This window comes from Saccostrea echinata, unplaced genomic scaffold (assembly GCF_033153115.1).
Source record: "Saccostrea echinata isolate AGI-Se365-2 ecotype Australia unplaced genomic scaffold, CSIRO_AGI_Sech_v1 ptg000054l, whole genome shotgun sequence".
In the NCBI taxonomy this organism is placed as follows: Eukaryota; Metazoa; Mollusca; class Bivalvia; order Ostreida; family Ostreidae; genus Saccostrea; species Saccostrea echinata.
Window position 1 is genome coordinate 7,336,925 of NW_026889803.1, and position 16,404 is coordinate 7,353,328.

At 33.2% G+C, this 16,404-nt stretch overlaps 1 protein-coding gene across 2 annotated transcripts; it reads left to right on the forward strand.

Moving 5' to 3' along the window:
• The first annotated feature begins 2,306 nt into the window (after positions 1–2,306).
• On the forward strand, positions 2,307–12,545 carry LOC133206418 (D-glucuronyl C5-epimerase B-like). 2 transcript variants are annotated; one of them, XM_061342399.1, is made up of 7 exons: positions 2,307–2,374; positions 4,805–4,881; positions 7,467–7,596; positions 7,776–7,986; positions 8,106–8,283; positions 9,218–9,460; positions 9,793–12,545. In XM_061342399.1, the coding sequence occupies exons 3-7, from the start codon at positions 7,481–7,483 to the stop codon at positions 10,827–10,829; spliced, it is 1,785 nt and encodes a 594-aa protein (XP_061198383.1). In that variant the 5' UTR covers positions 2,307–2,374; positions 4,805–4,881; positions 7,467–7,480; the 3' UTR covers positions 10,830–12,545. The 2 variants fall into 2 exon arrangements, with proteins under 2 accessions (XP_061198383.1, XP_061198384.1); XM_061342400.1 differs by lacking the exons at positions 2,307–2,374; positions 4,805–4,881 and adding an exon at positions 5,845–5,951.
• Positions 12,546–16,404: the final 3,859 nt, after the last annotated feature.

Consider the following 16,404-nt stretch of genomic DNA (forward strand, 5'->3'; position numbering starts at 1 on the left):
TTCAATTTTTTTTTTAATTAAAAAAACAACCTTAATTCTGAACTCTAAACCGTACACCCAGCCAACACTAGTAGTAGGATGTATACAGACACTGCCTACCACTGCATATATCTAAATCTAGCATGACCAGGACAAATTAGCCACTGGTAATGCTCATACACAGTAAATCAATAAGGGAGATGGAATAGCATCATAACAGCCAATTATCTGCTCATGTTGCACCGATCCCCAAACAGCAGCAAAATTTTATCATAGCAGGTGCTAGTTCATGTTCAAATAACATTGGTGGCCTATGTTTGTGTGGAATACTTGGAGTTTCTATGGAGGTTAAAGGATGTAATACATTTGCAAAACTGTTGCTTTTTGTGAATGTATAGAGTTGCTGTTAGATACAGCTGTAATTGGGAAAAATTCTTTGATAACTGAAAGGATGTTAATAAACAGACCTAACACAACACTATCTGGTAAGATGCTGATGAATTTTTTTTCTCTTTATTACATTTAAAACAGTTTATCGAAAGAGTATCTGGAACTATATACAGATTGCATTTGATAATTTCATGGACACAGTTATATCAATGAATGCAGTTTGAATTAATGAAATTACTGATTTGCTTACCATATATTAATTGATACTTCTATTAAGTATGTACTACAGAAATTATTTGTACTTAAAATTACATTCCAAGTAAATATTTTTTTCCACCAAACAAACTTTCTCTGTGGGAGTTAAATCACAGTTTGTTGACTTAACAAATGTTATTTTGAGGTCTCGGGCTCTTACATGGGGTTCTTGCTCAATTAATTGTGAAACAGGTGCCCCTCAATTTAAAGAAGTTACGCAAAAGTTTGAACAAAATTTTCTGAACAATTTCTCAAGAAAATTAGATTAAAATGAAGTGTTTTTCTACTGTAAACAAATTTTCCCCCTGAAAATTAAATATTTTGACAAATGTTGCATAAGAGGGGTTTCTTATTAAATCTCATATTTATGCAAGAGATTTTGAAAGTTAAGTAGAGCTTACCAAATTGAGGGTCATGAAATTGAACTATTGTCTAAGGATTGGAAAGTAAAAATGAATTTAGTTTGATATGCAGATTAATTCTGGAGAAGCAAAACAAGTATGCTTTGATGAAAGCGACAAACAATTATTTTTATAACAAATAAACTATTTAGTTTTAAGAAAAATATTCAGAAAATAGGCTCAAATACGGTACTTAAACTTAATTAAAAAATAATATAAATATGCATTATAATTAGATAAATGTACATTAAAATATTTTTTATTTGAAAAAATGTATATTCTTTCATGTTTTTACTGCAATTTATTCTCTGTTAAATGATGGATGAAAATTAAGAAATGGATTGTATTTTTGTCAAAGAGAAACTTTTATACATTTCTTCATTTCTGACCAGGAAAAAAAACTTAAGTAACATTTTCAGTAAATTTGTAAGGAATCATAATTAAGCTACATGTACCAAAGTCATGGCTACATGTGCCCCTTTAAAATCCTAAGGAAAGGATTTCATTTAAGTTTTTTTCAAAAGTACTTGATGGTCAATTTATTAACCTGTTGACATTATATTGAAGGATAATATCACACTCTACATGTATTTGCAGTATTATTTGTTATTTCTACATGTGTCAAGTCTTTAAAAGAAGGTGAAAAAAGAAATCATTGTACACAAAAAGAACTAACATTTGTCCAAACAAGATTAACATAATATCAGGTAGTTTATTTACTCTGGGATGAAAGTAGCTTTTTGTAGCCTTTTTGGCCTCTAATCCTGAGCAAATAAAACCTGGTTTTGACTCAATGTCAGAATTATCAAGAACCTGTTCTATCTCTATAAGCATGGCTAACACCACAAAAAACAAGTTTAACAATGAAACACAGGTAGAGTGAATGTTTGTCCTTGAAAAAGGCATGATAAAAATTGAAAAGTTTGTTCTCAGCCTAATTCTGTCATTTATTCTAATGAGTATTCCTTTCTGGCCACCACATTACCACAATATGCATGCAGCTGTGTGTGTAATAATGATGTGTTTATCTGCATTTTGTTTGACATGTATTTAATGTGAGCTCTGATGCATGTAGGCAGATGTATGAGGAATAAGTTCCTGTAAGTTTATTTTTTAATATAATTAAAATTAAAGTCTTGGATTCTGTTTAATAATAATTAACTGTTAAGTATTTCATGATTAAAAGGAAAACCTTATCAATGTTTATGTCAAAATATTTTATACGTGCCCAGTTCCAAATTACTAGCTAGGTTTTATTCTCTTTAGAGAGGTGGACCAGCTTTTGCCACAGAAGTGGATGAAGGGAAAAACCTGACCATTTCTCTAAAGAGAATAGGTAGATTTATGAGGTATTGGACATTTTATTTATTTTTTTACAAGGATTTAATCAATAACTTTGATTAAAAAGGACAAGAGTCAATTTAAAAAAAAATCCATCTAGTCTGAACACTAGCAGACAGATGGTATCCACTACAGAATCCATATTTGTGGTTCAAGCATCTTAATACTGACCTTTTACATCAAAGCTGCAGGTCCATATGTGGAATTAAAATGTCAGGTGATCACTTAATTAAATTCTTACTATCATGGCCTACAAGACAAAACGAGAGAAACATGAATTATGTGTTAAATTACTTCATACTTTTTTTTCATATAAAAGTATTTTTGCACTTTAAAACTCGACAACTTGGAATGAAGAACATACTATTAAGTGTGTTTTGGTTGAGTTTTTAAAGAGATTAAGATAATGTTTAAAAGTGTGATAATGGAATGTAAAAGGGCTATTTAGATAAAACCTTAAATTCCCTTGTCTTGGAATGCAGTGGATAAAGATAACTTATTTATATGTGGAAATGTGGGGTAGGATCTTTCAGGTCATGTCCACATGTATATAGTTGAACAGTCCTTCAATCTTCAATGTAAATCTTCAAGTACCGGTACATGAATTAGCTTGCTTTTTTTTTTCCAAATTGTGCTTTTGGATTGAAGTATGTGCAAATCATATTTCACTTCCATTCAGCCTATGAACTCTGGTGCAAATTGTTATCAACTCTATAAAATAAATTTGAAAAAAAAAAAAAATAATACCATAATTTGAAAATAATAATTTTAAAAAATGCATAATTTTATGGGTAACCAAAACTTGGCTACAAATTGGTATCACAATTAATTAATATGCATCTACATTCATTATCATCATATACGTATAAAATTTACACTAATTCCTTTTTTAATAGTTTAAAATTAGACTAAAAAGAAAAGCCCAGAGGACATTTTTTTAACATAGATAATAACAATGACAGCAATTAAAATTCTTCTGGTAAAGAGATCAAGTTTTTATCATTCTTTTTAATAATGGATACCTGATAATGTCACTAAATTTTTGTCACATTTACTGCTACATGTTTATCTATTTTATTCACTAGGCAAATATTGACATGGTTTATTCACACTGCCTCACAGATATTAATAGAACAATAAAGATTATTATAATGAAAAGAATTCAAGTGAAAGAACAAGGCTAAAGATATATCAAGGCTCTATATAATTCAGATTTATCACCTGTCACTCAGTAATGAGTTAGAAATTGATTTTTAAGGAGATACCTCCCAGAAAAAATACTGGATTATTGACTTTGTCGTGCTAGGAGTTGTAAGATGTCTAATTGCACTTCATTTAAAAGGATTAGTACCCCCAGGTAATAGGTAGTGGGTTTCATTTTACTACTTAGTAATCAGTATTTCATGGAGGTCTATTCTATGATAAGATCTGTCTCAGCTTCTAGTACTTATTCAGTGTGACAATGTTTAGACTGAAGTTATACTTTTAGTATGCTATCAGTTTCACTGAACAACTGCTAAGCAGAGGTTTCGATCCTGTTGTCCTAAGTATAGGTAAATGGACTCTCTCTCTCTTTCTCTCTCTCTCGATCAATCACTGTACAGTGCTGAATAATGGTAGGAAATTCATTCTCAGACTGTTAGAGTAGAAATTCAAATAGCTAGGTAATTGTTCAGAAGAGATTAGTAGGATACTTATTCAAGCCGTTATATGTCAATTAAGAAAGATATGTCATAGGTATATTACTGATATAGGGCACTTTGTCCTGAATTCAGGACATTTCATCAAGTGATGCTACAATCAGTGGCCACAAAATACTAGTAGACTTTAATGATATAGTCAGCATATTAAGTAGCATCTCAAGTATGCTGTAAAATTACTATTAGGCAAGGCGGAAATTGATATAAGAAATCTTTAAGAGATAGAATTGTTCCTGCATGCATTGTTAAAAGCAAAACTGGCATCAATTTAGGGAAGTCTCGTGGACAATATGCTTCAAGCTCTCAAAATATGACCAATTTTAATTTAATCAATTTAGGATTTCTTTTTCCAAGTTTCTTCCAGACCTCCTAATTTACATCCAGTTTATAGACTTTAAATCTCTTTGTTATATTAGTTTTCTATATGACAAAAACGTCCTCAATTTTCTTTAAAGTGATCATTCAGTAAATAAAGTGAACAAATAACATGATTATAATTAAAGGTGTCTCAATATTTATATCAATTATTGTATATAATCAGGAATATTCAGATGGGTTCTGATCATTCATTTCACAGCAAATACAAGATTTTGACATTGTATGTATGTACAAGTCATGAATGAATGTCAGTTTGTCCCTCTTAAAGTTAACATTCTTGGACTTGTTTCTTTTAATTAATATTCTCTTTGAAAATGTTGTTACATTGTATTTGGAAGTGTCTCTTTAATTTCTTTGTAGGCTGAGAAGATAACAATCTGCCTCCCTTTGCTCTAGGTAGCTACAGGTGTGTTTCACTTTGATGTCACGACCCTAAGGTAATGTATTCTAATTGTGTTGTAAATGATTACACCTTTACAAATGACAATTACAGGTTCCCTTATTGTACATACTCATGTTCAATTCAGCTGTGATATATGGGGTCTTACAAGAATCTTTTTTTCTTGAATTAAGCCTTTAGGCCAGTGACCAGGTGCCTTTCTACTTACCAAGATATATATTATATTTGACTGTTCATGAATTTAAAGTTCAGGGAGCTGACACCTGTGGTTTTTAATTGTAAGCTTGTAAATTGGATTTCGGAGGGGGGGGGGTCTCCATAATCAATAATTGTCTGGATAACAGACATATTCAGACATTATAATTTTGCTGCGTGTTAATTTGCAGACAATTTTGACATTAACTGGGACATTTAAGTGTATCTTAAAAACGGATAAAAATCTTGAGCCTCTCATTGAGATCTATAATTTTTAAAATAATTTTGATGATGAAACAAAATTTTCAACATGTGTTTGATTTTGTGTATTATAAAAATCTGCAAGTAATGTTTAATGCAGATTTTTATAATACACAAATTCAAACACATATTAAAAATTTTGTTTCATCATCAAAATTATTTTTAAAATTATACTAATTTGAAATTTTGACTTAAGTCTGTTCTCATTTTATGGTCTTGGGGCTAGGTTACTAAAACTAAAAGTCTAGCGTTAAAACAAAAATGCTGCATGTTTGCAGACAATTTTAAAATATTTTTAAGTACAGGAAAGTGAACTGATAAATCACACATGTACAGAAAACGGGTCCTTTTTATTGTCATTGATTGATTTATAATAATGCATTTAGTCTATTGGAAGTATTGCTCAGGAATGATACTGACTACTTACCCATCATCATACACCAAATAACAAATTTTGAGTTATGTCCCTTATTAATGGAACTCTCTAAACTTAAAGGTTTATATGTTTTTCTCTGTCGGACAAGACTGGTTGTCAGTCAGCTTTGTGGGGAAGACGATTAGTTGTGGAGATTTTCTCTGTCGATAGTTTAACATAAGGACATCAGCAAAATGTAGAAGTACGGATTCGAATTTTGACATTAACAGGGACATGTGAGTGTATCTTTAAAAACGAACAGGTATTCTGTTGACCCACTTTCTCTGGACTATGGAATGTGTGTCTGACATCACCTGTTCTTTTTGTTAGTCATTTAACTCGTCTTTTATTCGTCATTCAAACATTCATCGGTGTGTGTGTGTTGTTTTTTTTTTTCTAAACGTCAAGTTTTTATTATGCTTACTATAATAATTATTGACTAGAAATAATTGTGTAAGTCGTGTGTCTTAAAAATTATCAAGGCACCACTTAATAAAGACCTGAAGACTCTAAAAAAAAATCATAAAAGATCTACACCCTGACATTGTATTAACACACTGTACTATGTACAACCACATGACTTAAAGAGTGTGAGTCTGTAAGTAAGCGTTAATTTGATGTGACATTGAATGTATACACAATTCGGTATCTGCATCATAACAGCCTCAGATTGAAAGTTCAGATTTTGTACTGATTTCTCTTCTGGTAAAATAAATCAGGGCTTTCAAAAAGATTAGAAACAGACAGTACTTTTACAAAAATAGGAGGTACCTTGTGGAAGAGATTTTAATTTAATTTGTTTTACCTTTAAAAATTGGTTCCTATATAAATCTATACTTTAAAAAAAGTCTAACATTTTCAATGTTTTACTGAGGGGTAATAAAAAAGTTGATGTTTGACCACAGAGTAAGATATTGGACCTGTTGATGAGATATTAGAAAGCTTAAGTAAAACTGTGGGTGGGATCAGCTAAATCTTATTTGCATCTGTTGGTGTTCGACAGTGACAAAATTTACTGAGTTTTAGTACAGGTATAGGAAATTTACATCATGGAAGCCAGCACAAGATACATGTATGTCAAATAATATAAGGTATAACAAAACATTTACTGACTGTGTTCAACTTCTCTGGCAAAATGCTTTTTGTAGACCCCTCAAACCAAACTGTTTGCCTTCCGCCTAATAGTCTCAGGCAAACAGTTTGGTTCTTGGGTCCGACAAAACACATTTTGCCCTTGAACCCAGTCAATAAATGTATAATGTTAGCAAAATTTTCGCCTTCAAATATTTTGGCTAATACAATCATGATTTCAATCAGGTAAAAGTACTGGATACCTGCAGATTTTGAAAGGCCTGATAAATTGTGTCTAATTCTAATGTAGTATAATACAATGTCAATACCTTGAGCATGAAGATACTGTTGAGAAATTTTGTAATAATGAAGAACTTGATATATTAAATTAGGTAGAGTAGAGACTTGGTTTAAATATCCTCAGACTACAGACTCACTCCAATGTATCAATGAATATTCAATGTTTCTTTGTTGGAATTGCAAAGTTTATCTAATGAAGGGAATAGATTAGTTCATCTTTGATTATAATAAACTCTGCCTGCAATTATTTTCCATATCAAAGGGGAAAAAAATATTTTTTTTTATTATTTATTTGTGTTTTTTTGTATAATTATTTGATTATATATCTACAATCAGTAGTTTCCTTGAAATCAATAATTATAATTTAAATTGTATTGTAGGTGTTAGAATAAACATGCCCCGAGCCAATCTTAAGCTTCTGATAGCATGTGCGGGCATCTTCACTCTCCTTCTGACAGTCTACAACACTGGAAAATGTGATCTTTCCAGGAGTGACAACAACTATAATAGGTAAAGTTTTCTAACATTCTGAAGTGAAATGATAGTTTTCAATTGGCAGTAAAAACTTGATATAGATTGATATTTGGGCAATAATGCAAATAACAGAGAATTTTCATGTGAAAAGAATGCTGAGAAAAAGGAACTAAAGTTCTATAAATGTATTTTGATTTGTTTAAAAAAAAATTTAGGGATGAGAAATTGCCTCATCTTGACAGTGAGTTTGATGGCTCAGTGGGTTTTCAGCCTAGAGCAGCGCAATCTTACACACATGCCAAGAGAACAAATAAACTGAACTATGAAGAGATAGAGTGTGTCATTAATGGAGATTACTCTGTGAAAGGAAGAAAGGATGGAAATGAAGTTTACATGCCATTTTCATTCATCCAAAAATATTTTGAGGTAAATGAAGTAAATTTTTAAAATATTAGCCACTTGTATGCATGATAATTAATCCACAATTAATTGGCATTTTCGAGGAAAAAAAATCCTGTTTTGATTTTGATTTGTTAATATAATAGGTGTATGGCTCCCTGGAGACATCAGATGGATACGAGAGGTTTTCATTCCATCACAGTTACCAGGATGATTTCCCGTCTGGTCCTCAACCAAAGTACTCTCCCAGTGGCATCTTCATGTCATTTGATCTCTACAATGTGGAAGACAGGAATAGGGTGAAATGTGTTTGTGGCATTGAAGGTAGATATTTCTCTACAATACTGTTTTATGTTGGTATGGCCTGACTTGAATACCCTTCTGATTTTGGCATATTTCTTCCTCTTTTTATCACTCAATTATGCCATATGAGAATCAATATTATGTTGTGTTATTTAGTATTTCTTAAGCATTTTTCTACGAACAACTTTCTTTAGACTTCAAGTACAACCTACAAGTACTTATATATATATGTGAAAAGATAAGAAAAAAAACTTTATTTCAAATTACATTTCTACAGTAAGAGTGTAAAACACATAATGATTTATCATAAGAGAGGTGGCTTCTTAAACTAAACCCACAATGCATATTCCAAAGTTTTTTAGGATAGAACCAATGAAAAGACACTACATACTTAAAAGACCATAATAATATGTGCTGTTAATTTCAGTTAAAGACTCTCAATTAGTGGTGATATGCATTGAAGCAATTGAACAAATGCTTCATTACATGTAAGAGTTGGGTTCTAATAAGTTTAAAACAGGATGTCTTGGAATTAATGTCAACAAATGATTTGAAAATAGTTTGTGCTTCATTTTTTAATACAATGAATAGACTTATGAATCTTAATAGTATCGCAATAAGACATCAATTAAGGAAGTGACAAATACTGATATCTCTTTATTTGAGAGATGTGAATTTTTTGTATTTTCTAAATTGAAAGCATCAGAAAGAACAAATTGATGTAAATATTGCAAGTAAATTGTACAAAGATTTCTTACAAGAAAAATCTCTCAAACATGATTTTGTCCTACCCCCTGTTTTTACAAATATTCATGCCATTTGAACATTAATTTGAAATGCTTTTATGTTACATTATATTAATGCATTAATAAGAAGAACTGTGAAATTTTATTTCCAGTGAATGTTTTACATTTACTGACTAAAGAGGAATAACTCTTACTTGAAATGATTTCAGGTGTTCCAATTTCAACACAGTGGGATCCCAAAGGGCACTACTACCCAATACAGATAGCCCAGTTTGGACTGAGTCACTACAGTAAACAACTGAACCAGCCAAAAAACAAGGTGAAGGTTCTGGAGGATGGGGAGCAGACAGATATATCTGACTGGCTACTTCCAGATTCAAACTCTGAGATTCGCAGCAGACTGGATGAACGCACATCAATTGATAATGCAGTAGTTGAATTCAAGACTTCTCGTAAGGGTTTAAATTGTAGAAGCAAATTTATTTCTTTTTATTTCCATTTAGAAATTGCAGTTAAACTTTTAAAAATATGTTTCGTATTTTAAGTGAAATGTGTATATATAATCTATTTCCGAATGTGAAAAGATGAATTGATGTCTTATTGCGATTCTGCTAAGATTCATAAGTCTAGTTATTGTATTAAAAAATGTAAAGATGATTTTCACATGGTTATGTATGTAACTTTAAGGTTTTGAATATCTAGGAAACGTAACAAAGGTGCTTTTAAAAAGTTTAGATTAAATAATTGTTGTTTAATTGATTAAATTTATTATTTCACTTTGTAGCTGACTTGAAAAATCCAGGTATTGCTATATCAACAAATGAGAGGAAGTTGTCAACACTTTCTATGGACCTCAAATTCATAAATGATGGCAGTGTAACTGTTATAATTAAAATGGGAGATGGAAACTTGTTCCGAATCCACTATGTGCTTAGTGACACTGTAATGAAATTAGAAGGCAGTCGTGATCTTTATTATGGACTTGGAGCCTCCAGAAAAGGAAAGTGGTTTCACTTAACTAGATTATTATTAACAGATTTCCAAAAGGGATTGAATTTACAGTATTCGAAAACCCGTGCCTCCAGAATGAAAAATGCAGCTCGTATTTCTGCCATTTGTGTCCGTGGGCATGGAGTAATGGACAATGTCACAGTCTCTGCTCATGCCCACATGGACCTATTTTATGATGCTGCAAACTACCTGGTGCGGCATCAAGATACGCAAGGAGGTTGGCCTGTGATGGTGCATCGTAAATTAATTCCAGAGGTCATGGAATTAGAGCCAGGATGGTATTCTGCCATGGGTCAAGGCCAGGCCATTTCTCTTCTTGTACGTGCCTATATTGTCTCAAAAGACTACAAATATATAGAGACTGCAGGCAAAGCCCTTAATATTTTTGACATTCCAAGCTCCAAAGGAGGAGTGACTTCCAAGTATCTCAATGTGTATGACTGGTATGAGGAATACCCCACAACACCTAGTAGTTTTGTGCTAAATGGATTTATGTATTCTCTCATAGGTCTCTATGACCTTAAAGAAATAGCTAATGGAAGAATTAGTGAAAAAGCTGAACAATTATTTAACAATGGAATGAGGACTTTAAAAACAATGCTTCTTATGTTTGACAGTGGTACAGGGACGTTTTATGACCTTCGACATATCACAGCGGGCTTGGCCCCTAACCGAGCTCGATGGGACTATCATAAAGTTCATATAAATCAGATTGAACTTTTGAGTGAAGTAGACAGCGATCCGTTATTTTCCAGTACTATAGAGCGTTGGAAAGGCTACATGAAAGGAAAGCTTTCACCCCACAACTAGAAACTGCAATAACAAAGTTTTATAAAATTATTTCTTTTAGTTAATGTGATATATTTTTTTTAATTAAAGAAATGCAGTATTGTTGTTAAACAGATGTGAATATCTCCTAGCACTGTATAATGATACTGTGTTTTTTTCTTATCATTCCAATCTTTGTTTTAGGGCTATAACTTATTTTATATTCCATATTGTCCCATTGGTGCTGTATAAATTTAATTTTAGCAAGTTACAGAACAGAATTAAGTTTTAGTGTGTGCCTAAGTATTTTTTTTACATGAATTTAATTTTCTACATGACACAAAATTCAAATCCTCAAAGGAGTAATGTACATATAATGTACATATTGCACATTCAAACAAAAAGATATCCTACATTGAAAATATCAACACAAGCTATCAGCTGAATTATTAATAGTTCTACCGCAGGAAATTTTTTTTGCAAGATGTATACTGTAGACTGAAAAGGCTTCCCACACTGGTATAATATCTAATTAGATGTAAAGGTTTTTGTTTACAGATTTTATATCATTTTATTTACCATGTTTACATTTGTGAAACATTTAAAACTGTAGTCTTGCTATATTTTATAATTATTTTATTCACTTGTATCACTATTACATTACACACTTCTACCTGGTTGTATCAAATACATACATGTATAACATTTACAAAACATTTTACAGTTTATGGTTACTTATATTTAGCCTACTTTTTATTCTTGGAATAAATCCTAATAACTTAGTATGTGTATGTACATGTATCATTTTTAGGGGACTATGCAATTTGATCATTCAGTAGATCTTGGAGACAAATATAGACTTGGACGATTTCTTCAAGAAGAGTTATTTTTACTGAATTTTTGAAGATATGATTATGTTAGCAATGAAGTTTATTAATTTTTTTTGTAGATGTATTCCAGAAACTTTATTTACTGATTTTGCTCAAATGATTTCTCATTTATTGGGTGTTCGATCTGATCATTTTGCTTATCTTCATAACAATAGTCAGGGCTTACTGTCTTTGGAGAGTTCATGTGTATTGTAACAGAGTACATATGTATTGAAACAAGGGACATCAGTTATATAGTTATCTTCATCCAAAAAGAGTATTTTTAAAAGAGAAAATACCCATATTTGTATAATGTGAAGGAATAAATGATCTCCATTTAATTTTTTTGACACAGACATGCAACAGGCACCAATCTCTTGACCATGGTGACCAACAGTACATATAGAGTATATATAAAATTTTAAGGAAATATTACCATTGGTCAGCAAAATCAGGTTAGCTTGATGCCTGTGTAGATACACATGTGAACATTTTATATTTCTATCAGTCTGGGGTATATTTCAATGGTGCTTCTGTGTGTCATATATGATTTAAGTTTAACATGATGAAATCATGTTTGTGGGAGTTATGTTCACATTCCATAAACTGACTGACTTGTATATTATCTTGTATACTGTATTCTTGAATATCAAAAGATTTTCTTATATTTTTGTAATGTGTGAGTATGAAAGATGGGAGTTTTTTGTTGAAACAAGGGACACTGATCCCGCATCATCAAGAGTGTCCAATATGAAAGTGTAAATGTACATGAATGAAATTCATGAAGAAAATATAACTGCATTTGTTATTTCATCACAATACTCTGTTGTCACTATAACCTGTCCTCATATAAAATGAAGGCAGGCAAGTAAAAATTTAAAAACATTTATATCTGTGTCATGATTCATTGTTGAACTGTCATTTTGTCAGTTCAGGATACATTACCATCACAGGGCATTGAAGCAAATGTACCTTATCAAATTAAGATGGGGCATTTTCTCTTATCATCAGTTTGGTAGATTGACACCTCCCCCCCCCCCCCCCCCCCCACACTCCCTACCCCCATCCACTTTCAAATTCCTAAAAGAAAATCCAGAAATGAAGGATATTGTCGCATTACCATAATTTTTTTTTATTTTGATAAGCCTATCAAATCACATAACGTTGCGGGTTTCGAATCCCACTGGGGGACGTGGAGACCGGTCCTTCGGATGAGATCGTATAAACCGAGTTCCCATGTCGCAGAAGGTGCTGGCAGGAAAAAGATCCTTCACTGCTCAATGGCCCTGCGTGCTGAGTATGGGTAAAAAATTTGCAGCTCTCCACCGGCAAGTGGTGGCGTTTCCATAGGAGTGAAAGAGTGAAAAATTCTCGAGAGGGACGTTAAACAACAAACAAATCACATAAGGTTTATAAACCTCATTAGGACCCCGCTCTGCGGGTGCCTCTTTTGATCAGTTTGTCCAACCAATTTCATTTGTCTGGAGCATGTTTTCTTTTCCCTTGGCCCAGTCCAGCTCAAACTTTACTCATGAGTGCCCATGGGTGGGTGGGGGGGGGGGGGGGTCAGTTTTCTAGATCAAAGGTCAAGGTCTAAAAACATCTGTGTAAAAATACTTGTCCAGGGCATCTATTTTTTTTTCTCCACTTGGTGCGTATCATTACCGCTACATTTTCTATGTACCATCGAAAACATTTTTGATTTCCGTACTGTAGCGGTAGACTAGGGGCGGCAGGGGTGTACATAGGTTCTTCCATTTCTATACCCTTCTGTTCAAAAGCAGGGTCGTAAGGACAGGTCCACTTCTTTCACTCCCGGTTTCCAATGTCGTGCGATCTGTTGTGAACTCTACGCGTGACCATTCCTAACTGATGGCAGAGCTACTCTCTTTTAATTTCGGACAGACAGACGGGCGGACGGACACCCCCATCACTATGCAAACCCCCCCCCCCCCCGGCTTTTTAAGCGGGGATATAATTAACAAGTTCGAAAAACTCAATTGCTGAACTGGCCTTAAGGACATACGCAACATACTTTGAACTTTATTGTCTTTTCCCCTGGAGTTGAAGAGTTCCAATACTTAAAGGAACTGTGTGCTACATTTTAATGTCTATATATGCTGTTGTACACTTCTTGTAAAACAAGTATGGATAAAAAAAAACATCTAGAATATATGTCTAGAAATTTTTGTATATTTTTCTTTGAATTATACAAGAATTTTCATCAATTAATATCTTTTCAAAACCCCTGGTAATGCATGCTTATTTTTTGTCTACGAACATCTGATTGCACTATAATCTTAAATTAAGAATATCTTGAAAAATTATCAGTAGGTAAGGTACGTTGCGTATGTCCTTAAGATCTGATTTGATAGGATCATCACGATAAGCTGATATGTGCACGACCATCGGAATTGTGGGAACGTAGTCTTAAAGGTGAACAAGGTAGTCCAAAGGGTAGCCCACAGGGTCTTGAGACAAATCTGACCAAAAACTAACGATTTTTGCTCATACTGTCTCAAGACCCTGTGGGTAGCCAGTGGTTACTTGCTACTACTTTCTACATTGAACTCTGTTTCCTTATGTAACCATGTAAAGCTGACTTTGTTGAGTATAAATTGTTTTATCACATTTTCTAAATTGTAACCATTCAACTACTGTGATCTATTCCCTTTTGAAGAAACAATAACATTAACCCTATACATTACAACAGTGTACATGTATTTATCATCCACAAATAGAGACGTAGATATATTTTCAGAAAGTTGTTTATCTCCAGATGATCAACAGCTCTCTCTCTCTCTCTCTCTCTCTCTGGAAAGGGAAAGGAAAGTACCCGCCTGAATCGCAACCTTACTGTTCTAACAGACAGGCCCATAGAACGCGGGGGGGGGGGGGGGTCTGAGTATAGTATTTTTCATTTAGATGCTAGTTAACCCCCCAACCCCCCGCGTGGCGCAGTGGTTAGAGCGTCTGCTCTAGAGTCGCAGAGTAAGGAGTTGATCCTTACGTTGTGGGTTCAAATCCCACTGCTGGACGTGGAGACCGGTCTTTAGGATGAGACCGCACAAACCGAGGTCCCGTGTCGCAGAAGGTTCAGGCACGAAGAAGATCCCTCAGTGTTCAATGACCCCGAGTGCCGAGTATAGGTCAAAATTTGTAGCCCTCCAGCGGCACGTGGTGGCGTCTCCATGCACATGACTGAAAAATTTTCGAGAGGGACGTTAAACAACAACCCCCCCCCCCTTCACTTTTTGTTGCTGTAAGGTCGAGCAGTGGCAATTCCAGGATTTGGACAGTTAACTAGGTTTTTTTCCTTGTACGATTATTTTGGGAATTGTTTTTTTAACCTTGCTTGTCAGACTTTTTTGGGGAATTTGCCCCCCACCCCTTTTAAAACCGTTTCTATGGACCTGGTAACAGATAAACAATCATCAAAGAAAGTGTTTTTAAAAAATCTAATAGGTAATGATCAGTAGATTCCTTCGTCCTAAAATATAGAGTTCATAAACATGCCTGCAGGGTTTTTTTTCTTTGACAACAGAGACAGCTACTACCTCATCAAAAATGGAACTCGGAAATTTTCATATCAAGTGATTGCATGGTCATCTACAAACTTAGTTAAAAATCATTCAGATTCTACACACAAGTACTATAAGTTGTTTTAAAAAATGCTTGGGTTCCTCGATCGTTGAAATCTTTGTGGTTGGAGGCCGAGTCTACCAACAATCTGTTGGAATTTCCATCGGTACTAATTGTGTCTCTTTATTTTTTGTTTTTCCGTATTCTTATGAATTCAAGCAGAATTTAATTCAAAAACTTCTACATGAAAAGCAGTCTCTTGCTGTGTCGTTCGACATTTAGGTATATATATATATATATATATATATATATATATATATATATATATATATATATATATATATATATATATATATATATATATATATATATATATATCGATGAAGTTTTATCAATTAACAATGTTCATTTTTTTATTCATACGTTCATTCGATATATCCTACTAAACTCGGAGTCCATATTTGGATGTTTTACTAGAGAAAGACATTGATGACAAACTGACAACTAAACTTTATTATATATTATTTAACATGACGACTTTAACTTTTCTATCTTCAGCGTCCCTTATTTATATAGGAATACCATTATCACCTACATATGTTGTGTATGTTTCCCAGTTGATTCGATATGCAAGAGCTCTATGGAAGAGTTCTACGAACAATTAAAAATTTCTAAGCCGAGGTAGGCTACAGACAAATAAGTTAATGATACAAGAATAAAGACATTTTGCAAATTCTATGGTCGATAAAATGACTTTGTTTGCAAATACGACCTGTCATTAGGTTGAATGTTGACTGACGTTTTAATACAAATTGTTAGTCCATTATTTTCATATTGAATTGTCTAAAGATTACTCCGTTTATCCGATCAAGACAAAGGGCGGAGGGGGGGGGGGGGGTGATGGCACCTGATCTTTTCATATCTTCACATTTCATTTAGAACTAGTTCTTTAAAATTTTGACATTATTCATTCACGTGTTAACAGTTATTCGTACAGGAATACAAGAAAGAGTGGACAACACTGTCAGATACAAACACTCTGCCACAATAGTACATAGCTGTGGTCAGTTGACATGCTACTGTTTGATCCATCGTTAGAACACTGAACCAGGAAATGTTGAGCTGAGAAACCTCAATCTGTACTGGAGAAAATAACCTCCTGGAGA